This window comes from Phocoena sinus, chromosome 14, assembly GCF_008692025.1.
Source record: "Phocoena sinus isolate mPhoSin1 chromosome 14, mPhoSin1.pri, whole genome shotgun sequence".
Classification (NCBI taxonomy): Eukaryota; Metazoa; Chordata; class Mammalia; order Artiodactyla; family Phocoenidae; genus Phocoena; species Phocoena sinus.
The window spans coordinates 50568358-50586550 of NC_045776.1; the positions used below are offsets into that span (position 1 = coordinate 50568358).

Here is an 18193-nt window from a genome sequence, read left to right on the forward strand (position 1 = left end):
GCCTCTCACTGTTGTGGCCTCTCCCGCTGCGGAACAGAGGCTCCGGACACGCAGGCTCAGTGGCCATGGCTCACAGGCCCAGCCGCTCCGCAGCATGTGGGATCTTCCCGGATCAGGGCACAAACCCGTGTCCCCTGCATCGGCAGGCGGACTCCCAACCACTGCGCCACCAGGGAAGCCCAACAGTTGTGAATTTTTATCACGAAATTTGCTTGATCAAGTTTTTGCCATGGACTGAGCAAACAAAAGCATGCTGTTATGTATCTTTGGTTAAGGTCTCATCCTGTGGGCTGTCACTTTAAAAAGCACAAGGAAAACATAATCAAGATAGATTTATACTCAATGCTTTGACTATTGTCATAGCAGAAGTTGTGCTCATTTAAGCCACTATAAAACCACCTTTGCACTAAATTAAAAATTATGACCGTTTTACTCACAGTAAGAAAATGAGATATTTAGCAAGAATTTTAACTAATTTTCAATTCAGATTATCTACTTAAGAGTTTCACTTAGACTGTTCTTTTGATTGCTAACCTACATTATAAATTACTGCTTCTAATAAAACAGATCTGAAGAAGGCAGATATAGTATTTTATCTGGGAAGGTAAAGTATTCAAGCAGGAAACGGGTCTGAATTTTCTGCAAAACTTCCTCTTTTCACTCAATTACAATAATTCACTTAATTATGGTATCACTTAACAAAGAATTTTCTCAAAACTTTTATAAGCTGAGTGAAAGGTTCATAGGAACCCTCTGAACTGTTTTTGGTAACTCTTCTATTAATCTGAAATTATCTTTAAAAAAAACTGGAAAAAAATTTATTCAAGAAGCATGAAACTTGGTTAAGATACCTCATTAAGCCTCTGTTTAATAAGCATGATGACTTAATTTACTAAACTCAGTGTACTGGAAACACCATAATTAGAAAGGAAAGTGCCTTACAGTTTGGCTTTTTTGTAACAGTTGACGACTCCTCTTCATCTGCTATTTGGGGGAAGCTATCCACCAAACAGGATTCATATTCTTCATGTGTAGTCCGATCAAACATATCTTCCAAGCTATCATTCAGTTTTCTTTCTCCATCTGTGTGAAAAAGCATTGGCTTAGGCAACAAGCAAGCTTTTTGCTTTCTATGTAGACCAATGTGAAACTTGTAGGAACTGCCACAAAATAATTCAGATGTGTATGAGGCAAACCCCAAGCCTGGGTAAACCCCAAGCCTGGGTAGTTACTGCACATTTATAAAGGTTTTATGTTATGCCTTCAAATGTCCTTTACTCATGTCAAGAGAATGCTAGTTTTTGTTACTGTCATTATAAATGTTAAAAAGTCTTTTTCTCTCTACCTGCTCATGTATCAATATAATTCATACTAAACCAAAAGGAACTACCAAAAGGAATGGTGAGGAACAGAAAACACAGCATAATAAATGGTGAAAAATATGAAGTTTAAATAAACTATGTATAAATAACTGACATCAAAACCTCTATAGAGTTTTGTTTACCTGCTTATTTTTCTAATGTGGTAGCAAAAAAGTATTTTCTTGCATTATCATTAACACTTGGAAGTTCAGTGTTACAGAAATAATGAATTCAATTCCATATTTGATATGCAAAGTGCTAACTTCATCTTCAGAGTACTAACTACATTTCCATTATATAATTGTATTTTTAAAAACACCAGTTTACTAAAAATAGAAGTAGATTCAGTTGGCTAACAAATATGACAAAACTGAAGCCTACCAAGATTACTCTATATAAAGTAACTACCACCTCCCCCCACGCAGACTCTCTGGCACCTCACCCCGTTTTATCTTTCCGTAGCACTTGCCATCATCTAGCATACCATACTTGTTTGTTTCTCCCCTATTACAATGTAAGCTCCATGAGGTAGGTACTTTTGTTCTGTTCACTATTATCTCCAATTCCTGATACAGAACTGTGTCTTGATAATTACTGAATGATTAAACATTTGTTCATTTTTCATTTTGAGGGTCAAATCTGTAAGTAAAAATAACTTCTATGTGCCAGGCAGTATGCTACGCATTCTGAAAGCATTCTGTGTATGCTGTTAGTAAATCACAATAAGTTAATGATTTATTTGTTTGCGGGTCAGACTTCTGATTGTAAAGCGCTTGAGGACAGAGACCATATCCTTATTGATCTTTCTATCACAGCATCTACTAAGTCTAACACAGAGTAGAGATATAAAAATCAGTTTTTGACTTGAAATAGTAGTAATTGAGAGTTTAATGGTATGCTTCATCTTTAACCAATTCTAAGTATGAAAAAGACCTACTTTATGGGTAAAATGGGCAGACTGTTTTTTTCCAAGTATGGGCTCAACAATATCTCCTATTCCATTTGCTGTTCTTATAATGTGATCTTGGAACTCCTCCTACTGAGCAACTCCTGAGTCCAGATCATAAAAATATCATGCACTTCTACCTTGCTCTTTGGGGATGCTCACTCTGGGAACCTAGTGTCCAAGTAATAAGGAAGCTCAAACTAACCCATCTGGAAAGACTATATGGAGAAGCCCTGAGACTGAATAAGAAGAGAGAGAGATGCGAAGTATCTCCCATCTGTCTAGCCCTCTGCTGTTCCGGCTCGAGCCACCATGTGTCTATGACTGCATGAGACCCGGAGATAGAACACCCAGCCCAGACCTTCCTGAATTCCTGAGGCACAGAAACTATGAAAGATAAGAAAATGGTTGTTGTTCTAATCCTCTAAATTACTGGAGTGACTTATTTTTCAGCAATAGTACTCACAACACCTTAGTCAAATTTATCTAGGTAATTTTAGTTTAAGATCAAGTTAAACTCATTCGTTTAAGTTCTAGTTTCACCTACATATGATACTTGCTTCAAATATATTTAGGAAACTATCATTTTCTTAGATTAACTACATAAATTTGAAGCCAAAGTTGTCATACTTTGTTTTTCCCTTTTCTACAAAACTGAGGAAAACATTATCAGGAACTGGTCCCAGGAAAAAACTAATCTTAAAAGCAAAGTCATCTTCTTAAGAAGAAAGTTATTTAAGCATCATTTACTATAAAAAGACAATAAATCACTGTTAAGGTTTACTTTTCTTTTTTTCCAACATCTTTATTGTAGTATAATTGCTCTACAATGGTGGGTTAGCTTCTGCTGTATAACAAAGTGAATCAGCCATACGTATATACATATCCCCATATCCCCTCCCTCTTGCATCTCCCACCCACCCTCCCTGTCCCACCCCTCTAGGTGGTCACAAAGCACGGAGCTGATCTCCCTGTGCCATGCAGCTGCTTCCCACTAGCTATCTATTTTACATTTGGTAGTGTATATATGTCCATGTCACTCTCTCACTTTGTCCCAGCTTACCCTTCCCCCTTCCCGTGTCCTCAAGTCCATTCTCTACGTCTGCATCTTTATTCCTGTCCTGACCCCAGGTTCTTCAAAACATTCTTTTTCTTTTTTTAAAGATTCCACATATATGTTAGCGTACGGTATTTGTTTTTCTCCTTCTGACTTACTTCACTCTGTATGACAGACTCAAGGTCCATCCACTTCACTACAAATAACTCAATTTCGTTTCTTTTTATGCCTGAGTAATATTCCATTGTATATATGTGCCACATCATCTTTATCCATTCATCTGTTGATGGACACTTAGGTTGGTCCCATGTCCTGGCTATTGTAAATAGAGATGCAATGAACACTGTGGTACATGACTCTTCTTGAATTATGGTTTTCTCAGGGTATATGCCAGGTAGTGGGATTGCTGGGTCGTACGGTAGTTCTATTTTTAGTTTTTTAAGGAACCTCCATACTGTTCTCCATAGTGGCTATATCAATTTATATTCCCACCAACAGTGTAAGAGGGTCCCTTTTCTCCACATCCTCTCCAGCATTTATTGTTTGTAGATTTTTTGATGATGGCCATTCTGACTGGTGGGAGGTGATACCTCATTGTAGATTTGATTTGCATTTCTCTAATGATTAGTGATGTTGAGCATCCTTTCATGTGTTTGTTGGCAATCTGTATATCTTCTTGGGAGAAATGTCTATTTAGGTCTTCTGCCCAATTTTGGATTGGATTGTTTGTTTTTTTGACATTGAGCTGCTTGTATATTTTGGAGACTAATCCTTTGTTAGTTGCTTCGTTTGCAAATATTTTCTCCCATTCTGAGGGTTGTCTTTTCGTCTTGTTTATGATTTCCTTTGCTGTGCAAAAGCTTTTCAGTTTCATTAGGCCCCATTTGTTTATTTTTGTTTTTATTTCCCTTTCTCTAGGAGTTGAGCCACAAAGGATCTTGCTGTGATTTATGTCATACAGTGTTCTGCCTATGATTTCCTCTAAGAGTTTTATAGTATCTGGCCTTACATTTAGGTCTTTAATCCATTTTGAGTTTATTTTTGTGTATGGTGTTAGGGAGTGTTCTAATTTCATTCTTTTACATGTAGCTGTACAGTTTTCCCAGCACCACTTATTGAAGAGGCTGTCTTCTCTCCATTGTATACTCTTGCCTCCTATATAAAAAATAAGGTGATCATATGTGCGTGGGTTTATCTCTGGGCTTTCTATCCCATTCCACTGATCTATATTTCTGTTTTTGTGCCAGTACCATATCGTCTTGATTACTGTAGCTTTGTAGTATAGTCTGAAGTCAGGGAGCCTGATTCCTCCAGCTCCGTTTTTCTTTCTCAAGATTGTTTTGGCTATTCGGGGTCTTTTGTTGTTTCCATACAAATTGTGAAATTTTTTGTTCTAGTTCTGTGAACAATGTCATTGGTAGTTTGACTGGGATTGCACTGAATCTGTAGATTGCTTTGGTTAGTATAGTCACTTTCACAATGTTGATTCTTCCAATACAAGAATATGGTATATCTCTCCATCTGTCTGTATCGTCTTTAATCTTTTATCGGTGTCTTATAGTTTTCTGCATACAGGTCTTTTGTCTCCTCTTCTTTTTGTTACAATGGGAAATGGGAGTGTTTCCTTAATTTCTCTTTCAGATTTTTCATTGTTAGTGTATAGGAATGCAAGAGATTTCTGTGCATTAATTCTGTATCCTGCTACTTTACCAAATTCATTGATTAGCTCTAGTAGTTTTCAGGTAGCATCTTTAGGATTCTCTATGTATAGCATCATGTAATCTGCAAACAGTGACAGTTTTACTTCTTCTTTTCTGATTTGGATTCCTTTTATTTCTTTTTCTTCTCTGATTGCTGTGGCTAAAACTTCCAAAACTATGTTGAATAATGGTGGTGAGAGGGGACAACCTTGTTTTTTTCCTGATCTTAGTGGAAATGGTTTCAGTTTTTCACAATTGAGAATGATGTTGGCTGTGGGTTTGTCATATATGGCCTTTATTATGTTGAGGTAAGTTCCTTCTATGCCTACTTTCTGGAGGGTTTTATCATAAATGGGTGTTGAATTTTGTTGAAAGCTTTTTCTGCATCTATTGAGATGATCATATAGTTTTTCTCCTTCAGTTTGTTAATATGGTTTATCACATTGATTGATTTCCATATATTGAAGAATCCTTGCATTCCTGGGATAAACCCCACTTGATCATGGTGTATTGATCCTTTTAATGTGCTGTTGGATTCTGTATGCTAGTATTTTGTTGAGGATTTCTGCATCTATGTTCATCGGTGATATCAGCCTGTATTCTTTTTTTTTGTGACATCTTTGTCTGGTTTTGGTATCAGGGTGATGGTGGCCTCACAGAATGAATTTGGGAGTGTTCCTCCCTCTGCTATATTTTGGAAGAGTTTGAGAAGGATAGGTGTTATCTCTTCTCTAAATATTTGATGGAATTCGCCTGTGAAGCCATCTGGTCCTGGGCTTTTGTTTGTTGGAAGATTTTTAATCACAGTTTCAATTTCAGTGCTTGTGATTCGTTTGTTTATATTTTCTATTTCTTCCTGGTTCAGTCTCGGTGAAGGTTGTGCTTTTCTAAGAATTTGTCCATTTCTTCCAGGTTGTCCACTTTATTGGCATATAGGTGCTTGCAGTAATCTCCCATGATCCTTTGTATTTCTGCAGTGACAGTTGTTACTTCTCCTTTTTCACTTCTAATTCTGTTGCTTATAGTCTTCTCCCTTTTTTTTCTTGATGAGTGTGGCTAAAGGTTTATCAATTTTGTTTATCTTCTCAGAGAACCATCTTTAATTTTATTGATCTTTGCTGTCATTTCCTTTTCATTTATTTATGATCTGATCTTTATGATCTCTTTCCTGCTGCTAACTTTGGGTATTTTTTGTTCCTCTTTCTCTAGTTGCTTTAGGTGTAAGGTTAGGTTGTTTATTTGAGATTTTTCTTGTTTCTTGAGGTAGGATTGTATTGCTATAAACTTCCGTCTTAGAACTGCTTTTGCTGCATCCCATAGGTTTTGGGTCATCATGTTTTCACTGTCATTTGTTTCTAGGTATTTTTTGATTTCCTCTTTGATTTCTTCACTGATCTCTTGGTTATTTAGTAGTGTACTGTTTGGCCTCCATGTGTTTGTATTTTTTAGTTTTTTTTCCTGTAACTGATATCTAGTCTTATAGCGTTGTGGTCAGAAGATACTTGATACGATTTCAATTTTCTCAAATTTACCAAGGCTTGATTTGTGAGAAGATATGATGTACTCTGGAGAATGTTCCGTGAGCACTTGAGAAAAAGTATTCTGCTGGTTTTGGATGGAATATCCTAGAAATATCAATTAAGTCCATCTTGTTTACTGTGTCATTTAAAGCTTGTGTTTCCTTATTTATTTTCCATTGGATGATCTGTCCATTGGTGAAAGTGGGTGTTAAACGTCCCCTACTATTATTGTGTTACTGTTGATTTCCCCTTTTATGGCTGTTAGCATTTACCTTATGTATTGAGGTGCTCCTATGTTGGGTGCATAAATATTTACAATTGTTATATCTTCTTCTTGGATTGATCCCTTGATCATTATGTAGTGTTCTTCTTTGTCTCTTGTAACAGTCTTTAAAGTCTATTTTGTCTGATATGAGAATTGCTACTCCAGCTTTCTTCTGATTTCCATTTGCATGGAATACCTTTTTCCATCCCCTCACTTTCAGTCTGTATGTGTCCCTAGGTCTGAAACGGGTCTCTTGTAGACAGCATATATATGTCTTGTTTTTGTATCCATTCAGCCAGTGTATGTCTTTTGGTTGGAGCATTTAATCCATTTACATTAAAGGCAGTTATCAATGTATATGTTCCTATACAATTTTCTTAATTGTCTTGGGTTTGTTATTGTAGGTCTTTTCCTTCTCTTGTGTTTCCTGCCTAGAGAAATTCTTTAGCATTTGTTGTAAAGCTGGTTTGGTGGTGCTGAATTCTCTTAGCTTTTGCTTGTCTGTAAAGGCTTTAATTTCTCGTCAAATCCGAATGATATCATTGCTGGGTAGAGTAATCTTGGTTGTAGGTTTTTTCCTTTCATCTCTTTAAGTATGTCCTGCAGCACCCTTCTGGACTGCAGAGTTTCTGCTGAAAGATCAGCTGTTAACCTTATGGGGATTCCCTTGTATGTTATTTGTTGCTTTTCCCTTGCTGCTTTTAATATTTTTTCTTTGTATTTAATTTTTGATAGTTTGATTAGTACGTGTCTTGCTGTGTTCTCCTTGGATGTATCCTGTATGGGACTATCTGTGCTTCCTGGACTTGACTATTTCCTTTCCCATATTAGGTAAGTTTTCAAGTATAATCTCTTCAAATATTTTCTCAGTCCCTTTTTCTCTTCTTCTTCTGGGACCCCTATAATTCGAATGTTGGTGCGTTTAATGTTGTCCCAGAGGTCTCTGAGGCTGTCCTCAATTCTTTTCATTCTTTTTTTTCTTTATTCTGCTCTGTGGTAGTTATTTCTACTATTTTATCTTTCAGGTCACTTATCCGTTCTGCTGCCTCAGTTATTCTGCTATTGATTCCTTCTAGAGAATTTTTAATTTCATTCACTGTGCTGTTCATCATTGTTTGTTTGCTCTTGAGTTCTTCTAGGTCCTTGTTACACGTTTCTTGTAATTTTCTCCATTCTATTTCCAAGATTTTGGATCATCTTTACTATCATTACTCTGAATTCCTTTTTCAGGTAGACTGCCTATTTCCTCTTCATTTGTTTGGTTGGGTGGTGTTTTACCTTGCTCCTTCATCTGCTGTGTGTTTCTCTTTTTTGTTTAACTTACTGTGTTTGGGGGGTGTTTGCAGGCTGCAGGTTCATAGTTTCTGTTGTTTTTGGTGTCTGCCCCTAGTGGGTAAGGTTGGTTCAGTGGGTTGTGTAGGCTTCCTGGTGAAGGGGACTGGTGCCTGTGTTCTGGTGGATGAGGCTGGATCTTGCCTTTCTGGTGGGTAGGATCGCGTCTAGTGGTGTTTTTAGGGGTCTGTGAACTTAGCATGATTTCAGGCAGCCTCTCTGCTAATGGGTGGGGTTGTGTTCCTGTCTTGCTAGTTGTTTGGCATGGGGTGTCCAGCACTAGAGGTTGCTGGCCATTGAGTGGAGGTGTGTCTTAGCATTGAGACGAAGACCTCTGGGAGGGTTCTTGCCAACTGATATTATGTGGGGCCGGGAGGTCTCTGGTGAACCAATGTCCTGAACTCGACTCTTCCACCTCAGAGGCTCAGGCCTGACAGCTTGCTAGAGCACTAAGACCCTGTCAGCCACATGGCAGGAGAAGGTGGGCCACGAGTTGGGTGTCAGCCACTGCCCAGTTGTAGCTCTGTCACAGCTGTCTCCAAAGGTCACCCAGATACGTTGGGTTATTCCACCATTCCTCAGAGCTTGCACATGCCTGTCTGGGATTTGTAGATGTCCTCCTGATACTCTTCATTGAAATACCTTGCATTCATGGTGGTGAGAGATATGCTAATAGTGTTGGTTCTCTTCAGTTCAGAGACTGGGGCAGTCTGAGCCTTCATGTGGCCAAGTCAGGAGCAGCTGGCCAATGGTCCCAAAGTGATAACATGTCATATTCCAAAAAGGCTTTCTGCAGTGCCCGAGCAGTAGTCCCAGGCAGCTGCTCAGCTGGAGCACTCTGACTGGGGAACTTGGTGGGACCCTCAAACGAGGATTTCTGCTGGCCATAGTGCCTAACTTGCCCACCCAGGCAAGGAGCTGAGGAGAGCATCTTCCGGCCCCATCTCACCAGAGGAGCGGACACCTGGTTAAGGTTTACTTTTAATAGGTACTGTCCTCTCAACGTAGGCAGCCAGGTACTTGACTGTATGGATATTATTACTCAAGAACAAAGAATTAAGGCAAAGGCTATTAAAATTTTCTCTCACTTACTGCATTTGGGGCAGCAAGAGATAAGGTGTTTCTTAAGAAGCAAGGATAAGACTGGCTGTTTTACTACTGGGCCCTAAGCAGGTAGACTAGAGAATATTCAGCAGAAGATGCACACACAGTCTGAATGTCCTCAATTCTAAGAGACGATCATTGGAAAAGGCCTCTGCTTTTAGCCCTGCATCATGTGGCAGGTCCTAACTCTTTAACACATAAGGGTGATGAATGACAACTATTCCCAGTCTAGTTGATCTCATGTCATATGCCTCTGTAGTTAGGAATGTTACTAAGGTGGTGCCAAATGAAATCCTTCCATTGTTCCCACCTCTTTCAGAAAATCAAGGCTTTAGATGAAGAATTAACAGTTTCTCACTACAAAGGGCTGTAGTTTTGCCAAATCTCCTTTTCCATAGAAGTAGAATATGGCAGAGTCACTCACTCATCATATACACTATCATTCTTAGTTTACTGCTAATTTGCAAATCTATACTAATACTTCTCAGTGGAATCCTCCCATTTTTCCCTTATCAAATTGCTTTGGAAAATAGTATTTCTAAAACAGGACTCTCAAGATTCCCTTTACACCTTTTATTAAAAAAATTGTCTAAACCAGGGATCAGGAAACTTTTTCTTAAAGGGCCAGACAGTAAATATTTTAGGCCTGTGGGGCCATAAGGTCTCTGCAGAAACTACTCAGCTCTGCTGCTGTGTTCAACAAGCAGCCATAGGCAATAAATAAACGAGTGAGGCTGCGTTCCAGTAAAACTTTACTTACAAAACTGGTAGCTGGCTGTAGTTTGCTGACCCCTGGAAACAACTTGAATTCTTTTGGAAATAAAAATTATTTTTACTAAAGATTTTTTTCCTGAAATATTGACACTAAGCTTTACTAAAGAGAAATCTAGTATTATGAGAACGGGGGGGGAAAAAACTAGTTTATGGTGAAGAGGTCACTTATACTCATCAGTGCAATGGTATGTCTATAAACTTCCCTCCACATTTGTATTAAAATTAAAAAAAAATCAAATCTTACTTGGACTTTTTTCTCCCTTCTGCTCTTGATTCTTCATTTTTAAAAGCATAGTTTCACTAACCAATGTACAGTCCATGTCCACTGTCTCTCCTCCTGCTAATCTTGACTGACTGCCATCCTGAATAAATATTTAAAAATTCAAAATTTTAACAATCATTCCTTTACGTTCTAATATTTACTTTTTTTGGGGGGTGGGGTAAAATATACATAACATAAATGTTACCATTTTAATCATTTTTAAGTGTACACTTACATTTCAGTAGCATTAAGTAATATTTACCTTTACCCTTTAGGAATATAGATACATTTAGGTTTAAATGCCTATAAACCATTTTTAGCTTTGATATACAAGCATCGTCTCTCAAGCCTAGGAAAAGGACTGCTGCCAAGCATGAGAGAACTATGCGTTACCACGATCCCTGGAGCTTCCTTTCTTCCCTAATCTGCTTCACAGAAATGAACATCAATGTACACTAAGAACAAAAGTTCACAAGTCAAATTTGATTTCTTAATGGATATTTATTATTACTCTAGCAAATGTTACATACTTTATTAATATGCTACCAAGTGAAAGAGAACTTCTCAAACTATGAAGAACCTAAATACAAACCAAAAAATTTATTTCTGCTATGAATTTTAATGAAAAAATACACAGTATTTAAAAAAATGAGCCAACTGGGAAAAATGAAATTTTTTTCTTGAAGGTAGATTATTTTAAGTTAATCTTTTGATAAAAAAATAAAACTATTTAAAATATGTAATTAGCATTTTACATTATTTTAAAACTATATTTTTCAGCAAAGTTCTCTAAAGTCAGAAAGTATTATTATTACACTTTCAAAAATACTATAATGTTGGCATAATAAGTGTTATTATTTCATAGTTTTCTGAACAAATACATGAAGGCTGTAAGAGGTATGTGATTCCCTCAAGGTCACAGAGTGAGTCAGGACAGCAGGGTGACTAACAATACACTAGAATAACCACAATGGGCTTTGGTTCTATTTTCTAACTTACCTTTGTATCTACTACAGTAATATCCATTTTATACTGAGACAGGTCTGCTCCTGGATCTATACTCCACTGGATGTTTTCAAAGGATACATCTTAGATAAGGAGAAAAAAATGCACAAATAAAAACAAAGTTTTAAAATTCTCATCACTTTAAAACATTATGGGACCCACAGAATGAGAAAAGTTTTGCAAATCATATGTCTGATAAAGGACTTGTACCTAGGATATATAAAGAACTGTCACAACTCAATAATAAGACAATTACTTCAATTAAGAATAAGCAAAGGACATGAAGAGACAGTCCTTCAAAGAAGATATACAACTGGCCAATAAGTACATGAAAAGATGTGCAACATCATTAGCCATCAGGGAAAGGCAAATCAAAACCACAACTGAGATATAACTTCACACCCACAGGATGGCTAGAATCAAAAAGACAGACAGTAACAAGTGTTGGTGAGAATGTGGAGAAACTGGAACCCTCAAAATGTGAAGAAATTGGAACCCTCATGCTGCTGGTGGGAATGTAAAATGTTGTAGCTCCTTTGGAAGAAAGTTAGATAGTTCCTCAAAAGGTTAAACACAGAGTTAGCATATGCAAATGTTTACAGATATACATGTAAATGCAAAGAAAAGGACAGGCTATCTATGGGTGAGGAACAAGGTTTGGACGATAAATTTCTACTTTTTATATTTTTAAAATCTGTATAGTTTAAATTTTTTAAAGCTTTCTTTTTGTAAAGAAAGTAAGAAACAACTACATAGAACAGGTAAATCTATAAAATCACCTATAGAAAGTAGGTATTAAAGATGTCAATTTATTTTTTCAAAAAGCAGGAAAATCACATGTAAAGTGAAACCAATAAGAATTGTGCTATAAACACAGAAACACACAGGGATAAGATATTTTTTCTGAAAATAATTCAGTCTATCCAAAGAATGTACATAATATATTACAATACTCAATTTAAAGTCATTAAAAAAGAGTAGAAATGCTATTTATAGTGTACATACCTTGGTTGTTTTGTAGAGACTTTGTTTTAGCAATTCTACATGGATTTAACTGAAGAACTGATGCAAGTTCACATGCTCCATGGACTGACCTGGTTTTTATTTTTATAGGCTCACGAGAACCAGCACCCTAAAATAGAAAGAATTATTAGCATCTAGGAGAAATCACAACAACCATTTTAATCAAAATCCTTGAACATTTAACACAAACCTTCATGTCATCAAAAAGATTCTCTGTCTCCAAACTTTCACGTGGACGTAGAGGGATTTTAAAGATAGAATTTTCTTCCTTTATTTGTAACAGTGTTTTATTATCTGGAGATTTATTCAAGGACTGGAGGAGGGACTCCTGTAAGCTGCTGGGCTCTTCTGGGGAATCTCTGATTAACCCACAGCTCCCACTCAAGGCCTTACGGCTTGAGGAAGAGCCCTTTGGAACAGGCTTCAAAACCTCATAGAGAGTCACTTGCCTAAATCCGATTTTAGAGTTCTCACTTCCTTGGCTTTTCTCTTGACGCTGAATAGCTGAAAATCGATCAGACAGATCCAGAGGTTTATCCATCACATAGTCTCCATTCATGTAAGAATGACTATCCGGTGGAAAAGGAAAAGCATTTTCTTTATCAAAGGAGGCTTGGGGGCAGCTTACTTCATCTTCACTTTCTTCCTCGATTTTCTTCCTTTTGGTTCGGCCTCCCAGTGATTTCAGGGCTACCACATGTTTATCAGTAACAGTATCTTTAATGTGATCAATACTATCCTGCTCACTTGTATTTTTATTTATAAGCATCTGCTTATTAGAAGATGACTGGTTAGTGATCTTCTTCACTTCAGCCCCAATATTATGATGTGTGAAAAGGGCACCATCTTCAGATTTTAATCTAGGTTTCTCTGATCTAGAATTAGAAGTGTTGCTGAAAGGCATTGTTTTCAGATGGTTTTTTTTCCCAGTCTCTAAAAGAGAAGGGGACAAACTTGTATTCAAACCTAAACTACTTTTCACGTTAGAGGTAGCTCCAAATACAGGAGATGATACCCGAGTAGTCAATTCTTCTTGAGGAGGAGGCTTTGAATTAGAATCTGAAAATCTAAAAAAATAAAGAGTGGTAAAGCTTTTTTCCTATTAAAGAAATAAGGTAAAAATTAAAAGACAAGCATAATGAGAAAACTTTTGCTAATATACAATTATTAATAGCAAGGTCTTATCCACATCTCAGACGCAGACCATTAACCAAAATTTAAGATACAATATAGTTGCTGGCTTCTCTTTATTTGGCTGACAAAAAGCAGAGGGAAATGATACAGCAAACCTATTTCAATACAATGATATTCCTATCTATAAATATTTTTCCTAAGTAACTTAAATAAATTCACTATATAATAAAATCATATTTTAGTAAATCCCACTGGGGACCCAAATTCTTTTGCTGTTATGAAATCTTATCATGAGTAACTCCAAGAAACAAAGTTCTTATACTACAGAATTGAACATAACTCAAGACCCAGACTGCCTGTAGCAGAGGAGACAGCTGTGGCAGTAGAAAGAGCATTAGGGTTAAGTTTGAAGACGTGGAATGGCTAAGAGCTCTGACTCTCATACTTAATAGCTGTGTGGTCTTAAAAAGACATTTAACCTTTGTGAAGCTGCATTTTTGTTGACTGTAAAAAATGGGGGTAATAAAACCTACTTTAATGAGTTACTATGATGACAAATTAAATGTTATGTATCTAATACTGAAAGCTCTTTTAAAAAGCAAAGTACCACATAAATATAGGTACTGTTAGTTAAGGGATGTTCTGAAATTAGTAAAAACAAGATGTATCCCAATCTTGGAAGCTCATCTGAACTAATAATGGATTTCATAAAATGTCCAGTTTTTGAAAATACAAACCCAGAAGGGATGATTGGATCTTTAAAGGAGATAAGGCTGGGACCTCTTAAGTACTCCTTGATAGAAGTACAGAAAGAATCTAAAAGTAATATCCATCTCTCTACATTAACACAAAAAGCCCTCAATTGGTCATAAACTGGGGAATATATTTTTTTAAGTAAAAATTAATACAACCAGAATAACAAACTTGAGGGAAAGAAATAGTTTAAATATATGGAACTCACTGTAATGGAATTTCATCGACAGTTTGTAAGTTTTTACCAAAGTGCCCCAAATTACCTTAAACTATCTTCACTATTTCTTCTAGATTCCTCAAAAGGTTTTTTGTGATCTCCTTCCAGACAGTGGTAGAGCTCATCACCAACAGGGCTCATAGGACCTCGAGATTCCTTCAATAATAAAATATAAAGTACATAAATACAATGGAAGATTATTAATTCTCTCTTTGTTTTTTTGGCCGTGCCACACAGCATGTGGGATCTTAGTTCCCTGACCAGGGATCAAATCCGTGCCCCCCGCAGTGGAAGCGTGGTGTCTTAACCACTGGACTGCCAGGGTAGTCCCAAGATTATTTATTCTTAAAAAGGAATGAAATACTGATACACGTTATGATGTGGATGAGGCTAAGTGAAAGACGCCAGGCTCAAAAGCCACATATATGATCCCATTTATATATGAATTATTCAGAATAGGTAAATTCATAAGGACAGAAAGCAGACTGGTGGTTGCCAATTCCAAAAAACAAGATTAGTTAGATTAGAGGAAGGGAAGAGAGATGACTGATCATACTTATAGGAGACAAATTTAAAAGGATGCTTTAGAGAGCCGTGCTTCCTGAACTTTAACATGCATACAAATCAACTGAGGATCTTGTGAAAATATAAGTTCTCTTTCAGTAGGTCTGGGGTTAGGTTTGAGATTTTCTATCTCTAACAAATTTCCAAGGATGCAAATGCTGTCGGCCTGTGGATCACACTTTGAGCAGCAGGTCTTTAGAGATCAGTTCCGTTACTAGATTTGGTGTCTAAACTACTGACTTGCCAGGTTTATGGGCAGGACGGAATTAAAAACCATTAAAACATTTAAAGTTCAAAGGGTAAAAACTACCCACTATCACTTGAAGAGAGATTTAAAACTAGAAAGGACCAAAAAAAAAAAAATTCAAATGCAGTGAAAAACCAATTCAATGGTTTGAATATACATTTACATATATTAAATGTATATTCAATATATACATTTACTGACTAAAGCAAAAGAATAGTTTTAAAGCTGTACCAAAATGAAACTTCCCTAAGATTGAAGAATTCAAGGTTTCCATTTTTTAGGGATCAATTAAGAAAAAAGGTAAATGTGTCTGATGGAAGGAAGAACTAAAACAACGAAAAGAAAATCATGGGGTCAATTTCTGACTCAATTCCTAAAGATCTGGTCTAATTGGACTGGCATTTATAAGGACAAAGATGAATTAAAGGATCTATAGTAGACCCAAGAATTCAGACTATCTTCCAAATCAAAGCCTGGTTTAAAGGATGTTGAAAAGATCCAATAAATTCTGAAATCAACCTAAAGGTTTAAGACTTCTCTTAAAGTCTTCTCTTAGTTGGAATAGGGTAGGGAGGAGAGGGGGAGAGGGAAGACGGTTGCTAAATCCTCTATGTCATATAAATTTTGATTCAACCCACAACCTATATCTCCCAAGAATTCTAAAGATTCTAGATTTCTGCGACTGCCTGGGGTGAATAATATAAATGGGCTTTTCTAGTCACATCAATTTTTGTTCTAGGCCTTTATCCAATAATCTTTGGATAAAATAATTTTTCTCTTGCTCAATTCTCGAAAAACTGACCTCAAAAGACACTAATTAACTCATATTATCACCAAAGTAAACAATTACTTACAGACTCATCTTGAACACTAAGTCCAAGTGTTTCACCAACAACTGTAGCTAAATTATCAGGAGGATAACTGCTTTTTCCATGTGTATCTAAGTTTAAAAAATAAACAAATTATACAATTGTAGAAACTAGACGTATGAAAAAATACGTAAAAGGAAAGAAAAAGCTCAAAGGACCACTTTACAAAATGGCACTGAACAATTTTTAAAATTCTACGTGAAGTCCAAAATATCTACTATAAATTGCAGTAAGTTGCAGGTATCTAGCACTTACACTTGCCAAACTTTTTCAGCTAGTTTTCTATTTTTCCTAAATGAATTGAATGTTAACAGGTAGATTATTTTTCTTATTTCCACTGGAAAAAAAACATATAATTAAATGGAGTTCTTGTGATACAAGACACAGCATGAATATCAAACCGTATTTATATAGTAACCTTTCATGAAAACACTTTCATGAGAGTTTCACTTCATGAAAACTCTCACAGTGCAGAGAGATTTTCAGCATTGCATAATTTTCAAGTTTTAAGCTAACACAACATATTTATACAGAATTCACCTGTGTTCAAATATTTTATAAAGTTTTATGTATACAGAGTTTCAATAAGTCAACAAGTATTTACGTAGCACATACTAGGTTTCAGGCATTGTGCTACGAAGAGAAAAGGCTGTTGTCCTCGAGGAGCTTATGGGCTGCTATAGTTGAAAGGTATAAAGAAAATTGCAATAAAATGTGATAAACATTAAAGGTACATAAAAGGGGTCATTTAAACACAGAGCAAGGACTCCTAAATCTGCCTTGAGAAAACAAGGAAAGCTCACCAAGTGTTGACTAAGCTGACCCTTGAGAGAAAAAGGAATTAAACTGGCCTGAGGGCAGAGAGGATTCTAGGTATGTGGAAGGTGTGATATGTGAAACAAAACTGCATGTTCAGGCAACTACATGTGGTTCAACTGCTGGAAATCAAAGTGCAAAAGCTAAAATGGTAGTTAGGACATGAGCGCAGACAGGTTGATAAGGGATCAGATTATGCTAAAGAATTTAAAATTTAACCTGTAGACAATGAAGAGATAGTCAAGGGTTTTTTAATGGAGGACAGATGCAATATTTGGGCTAAAAAGGTGATTCAGACAGGCTGACAGAACAAGAAGCGCTCACTAATAGGCAACAGGACTAATTAGATTACTAAAAGAGTCTCATGAGAGATGCTGATGGCCCAAGCTAGTATCATGTGGGTGCAGAAGAATGTGCATGACAGATGTGTAGGAGGTGCAATCAATACGACTTGGAGACTGTTTACATGTGAGAGTTGAAGAAGTAGGAATCTAAGATGATTTGAAGTTTTCTGATTTAGGTAACTCAAAGAGGTATGTAAACTGTCATTCACTGAGACTGTAAATAAAAGGATAAGCAGGTTTGACAAGAAAGTCTCACTTTGGACATGCTGAAGTGGAAGGATATCCAGGTATAGATGTTCAATAGCAGGCAGATACATCAGTTTGGAATTCAAGAGAAAAGTCTTGGAAAGAGATAGATTTGGAATTTATTATCATATAGGTGGTAGCAGAATACTAACTCTAAGTGAAGATTCCTCCAGAAAAGAAAATGAGAGAAGACTAGGCCAAGGATCATATATACTGGGGACAGTGACATTTAAAAGACAGATGGAGAAAGAATAGCCAGTAATGGAAGGTGAAAAATGAACAATAAGTAAGAGAATCAGGAGAGTGGCACCACTTCAAGAAAAAGTGTGTGCAATGTCAAGTGTCATAGAAAGGTCAGGTAAGATAAAGACTGGTAAGCATTCACTAGATTTAACAACCAGGAGGTCTCTGATGACTACTGCCAAGCAGTTCCAATGTAATGAGTGAGAGAAGAGAGTGTGAGGATGTGTCCGCTTTTCTCCCCCTTCCTCTCCCTCTTTTCCGCCCTCCTTCCTCCCTTCCCCTGCACCCCTTTTTCTTCCTGGAGTGAATGGGAGTTGACAGAAAGGAGAAATTGAGCACAGACTGCTTTTTCAGTTTTGAAGAGAAGCTCTAGCTGAGAGTGGAGACAATTAAGAGGGGGTTATTTTAAAA

At 36.7% G+C, this 18193-nt stretch overlaps 1 protein-coding gene across 3 annotated transcripts in view; it reads right to left on the bottom strand.

Moving 5' to 3' along the window:
• Positions 1 to 18193, bottom strand: part of RBBP8 (RB binding protein 8, endonuclease) — an 82518-nt gene that overhangs the window by 11615 nt on the left and 52710 nt on the right. For all 3 annotated transcript variants that reach the window (XM_032602360.1, XM_032602362.1, XM_032602361.1), the window contains 7 exons: positions 16119 to 16204; positions 14500 to 14609; positions 12540 to 13416; positions 12332 to 12458; positions 11321 to 11409; positions 10304 to 10421; positions 943 to 1083 (listed from right to left, as the gene is read on the bottom strand). In XM_032602360.1, coding sequence (XP_032458251.1) covers positions 943 to 1083; positions 10304 to 10421; positions 11321 to 11409; positions 12332 to 12458; positions 12540 to 13416; positions 14500 to 14609; positions 16119 to 16204 — 1548 coding nt within the window. The remainder of the gene's footprint in view (positions 1 to 942; positions 1084 to 10303; positions 10422 to 11320; positions 11410 to 12331; positions 12459 to 12539; positions 13417 to 14499; positions 14610 to 16118; positions 16205 to 18193) is intronic.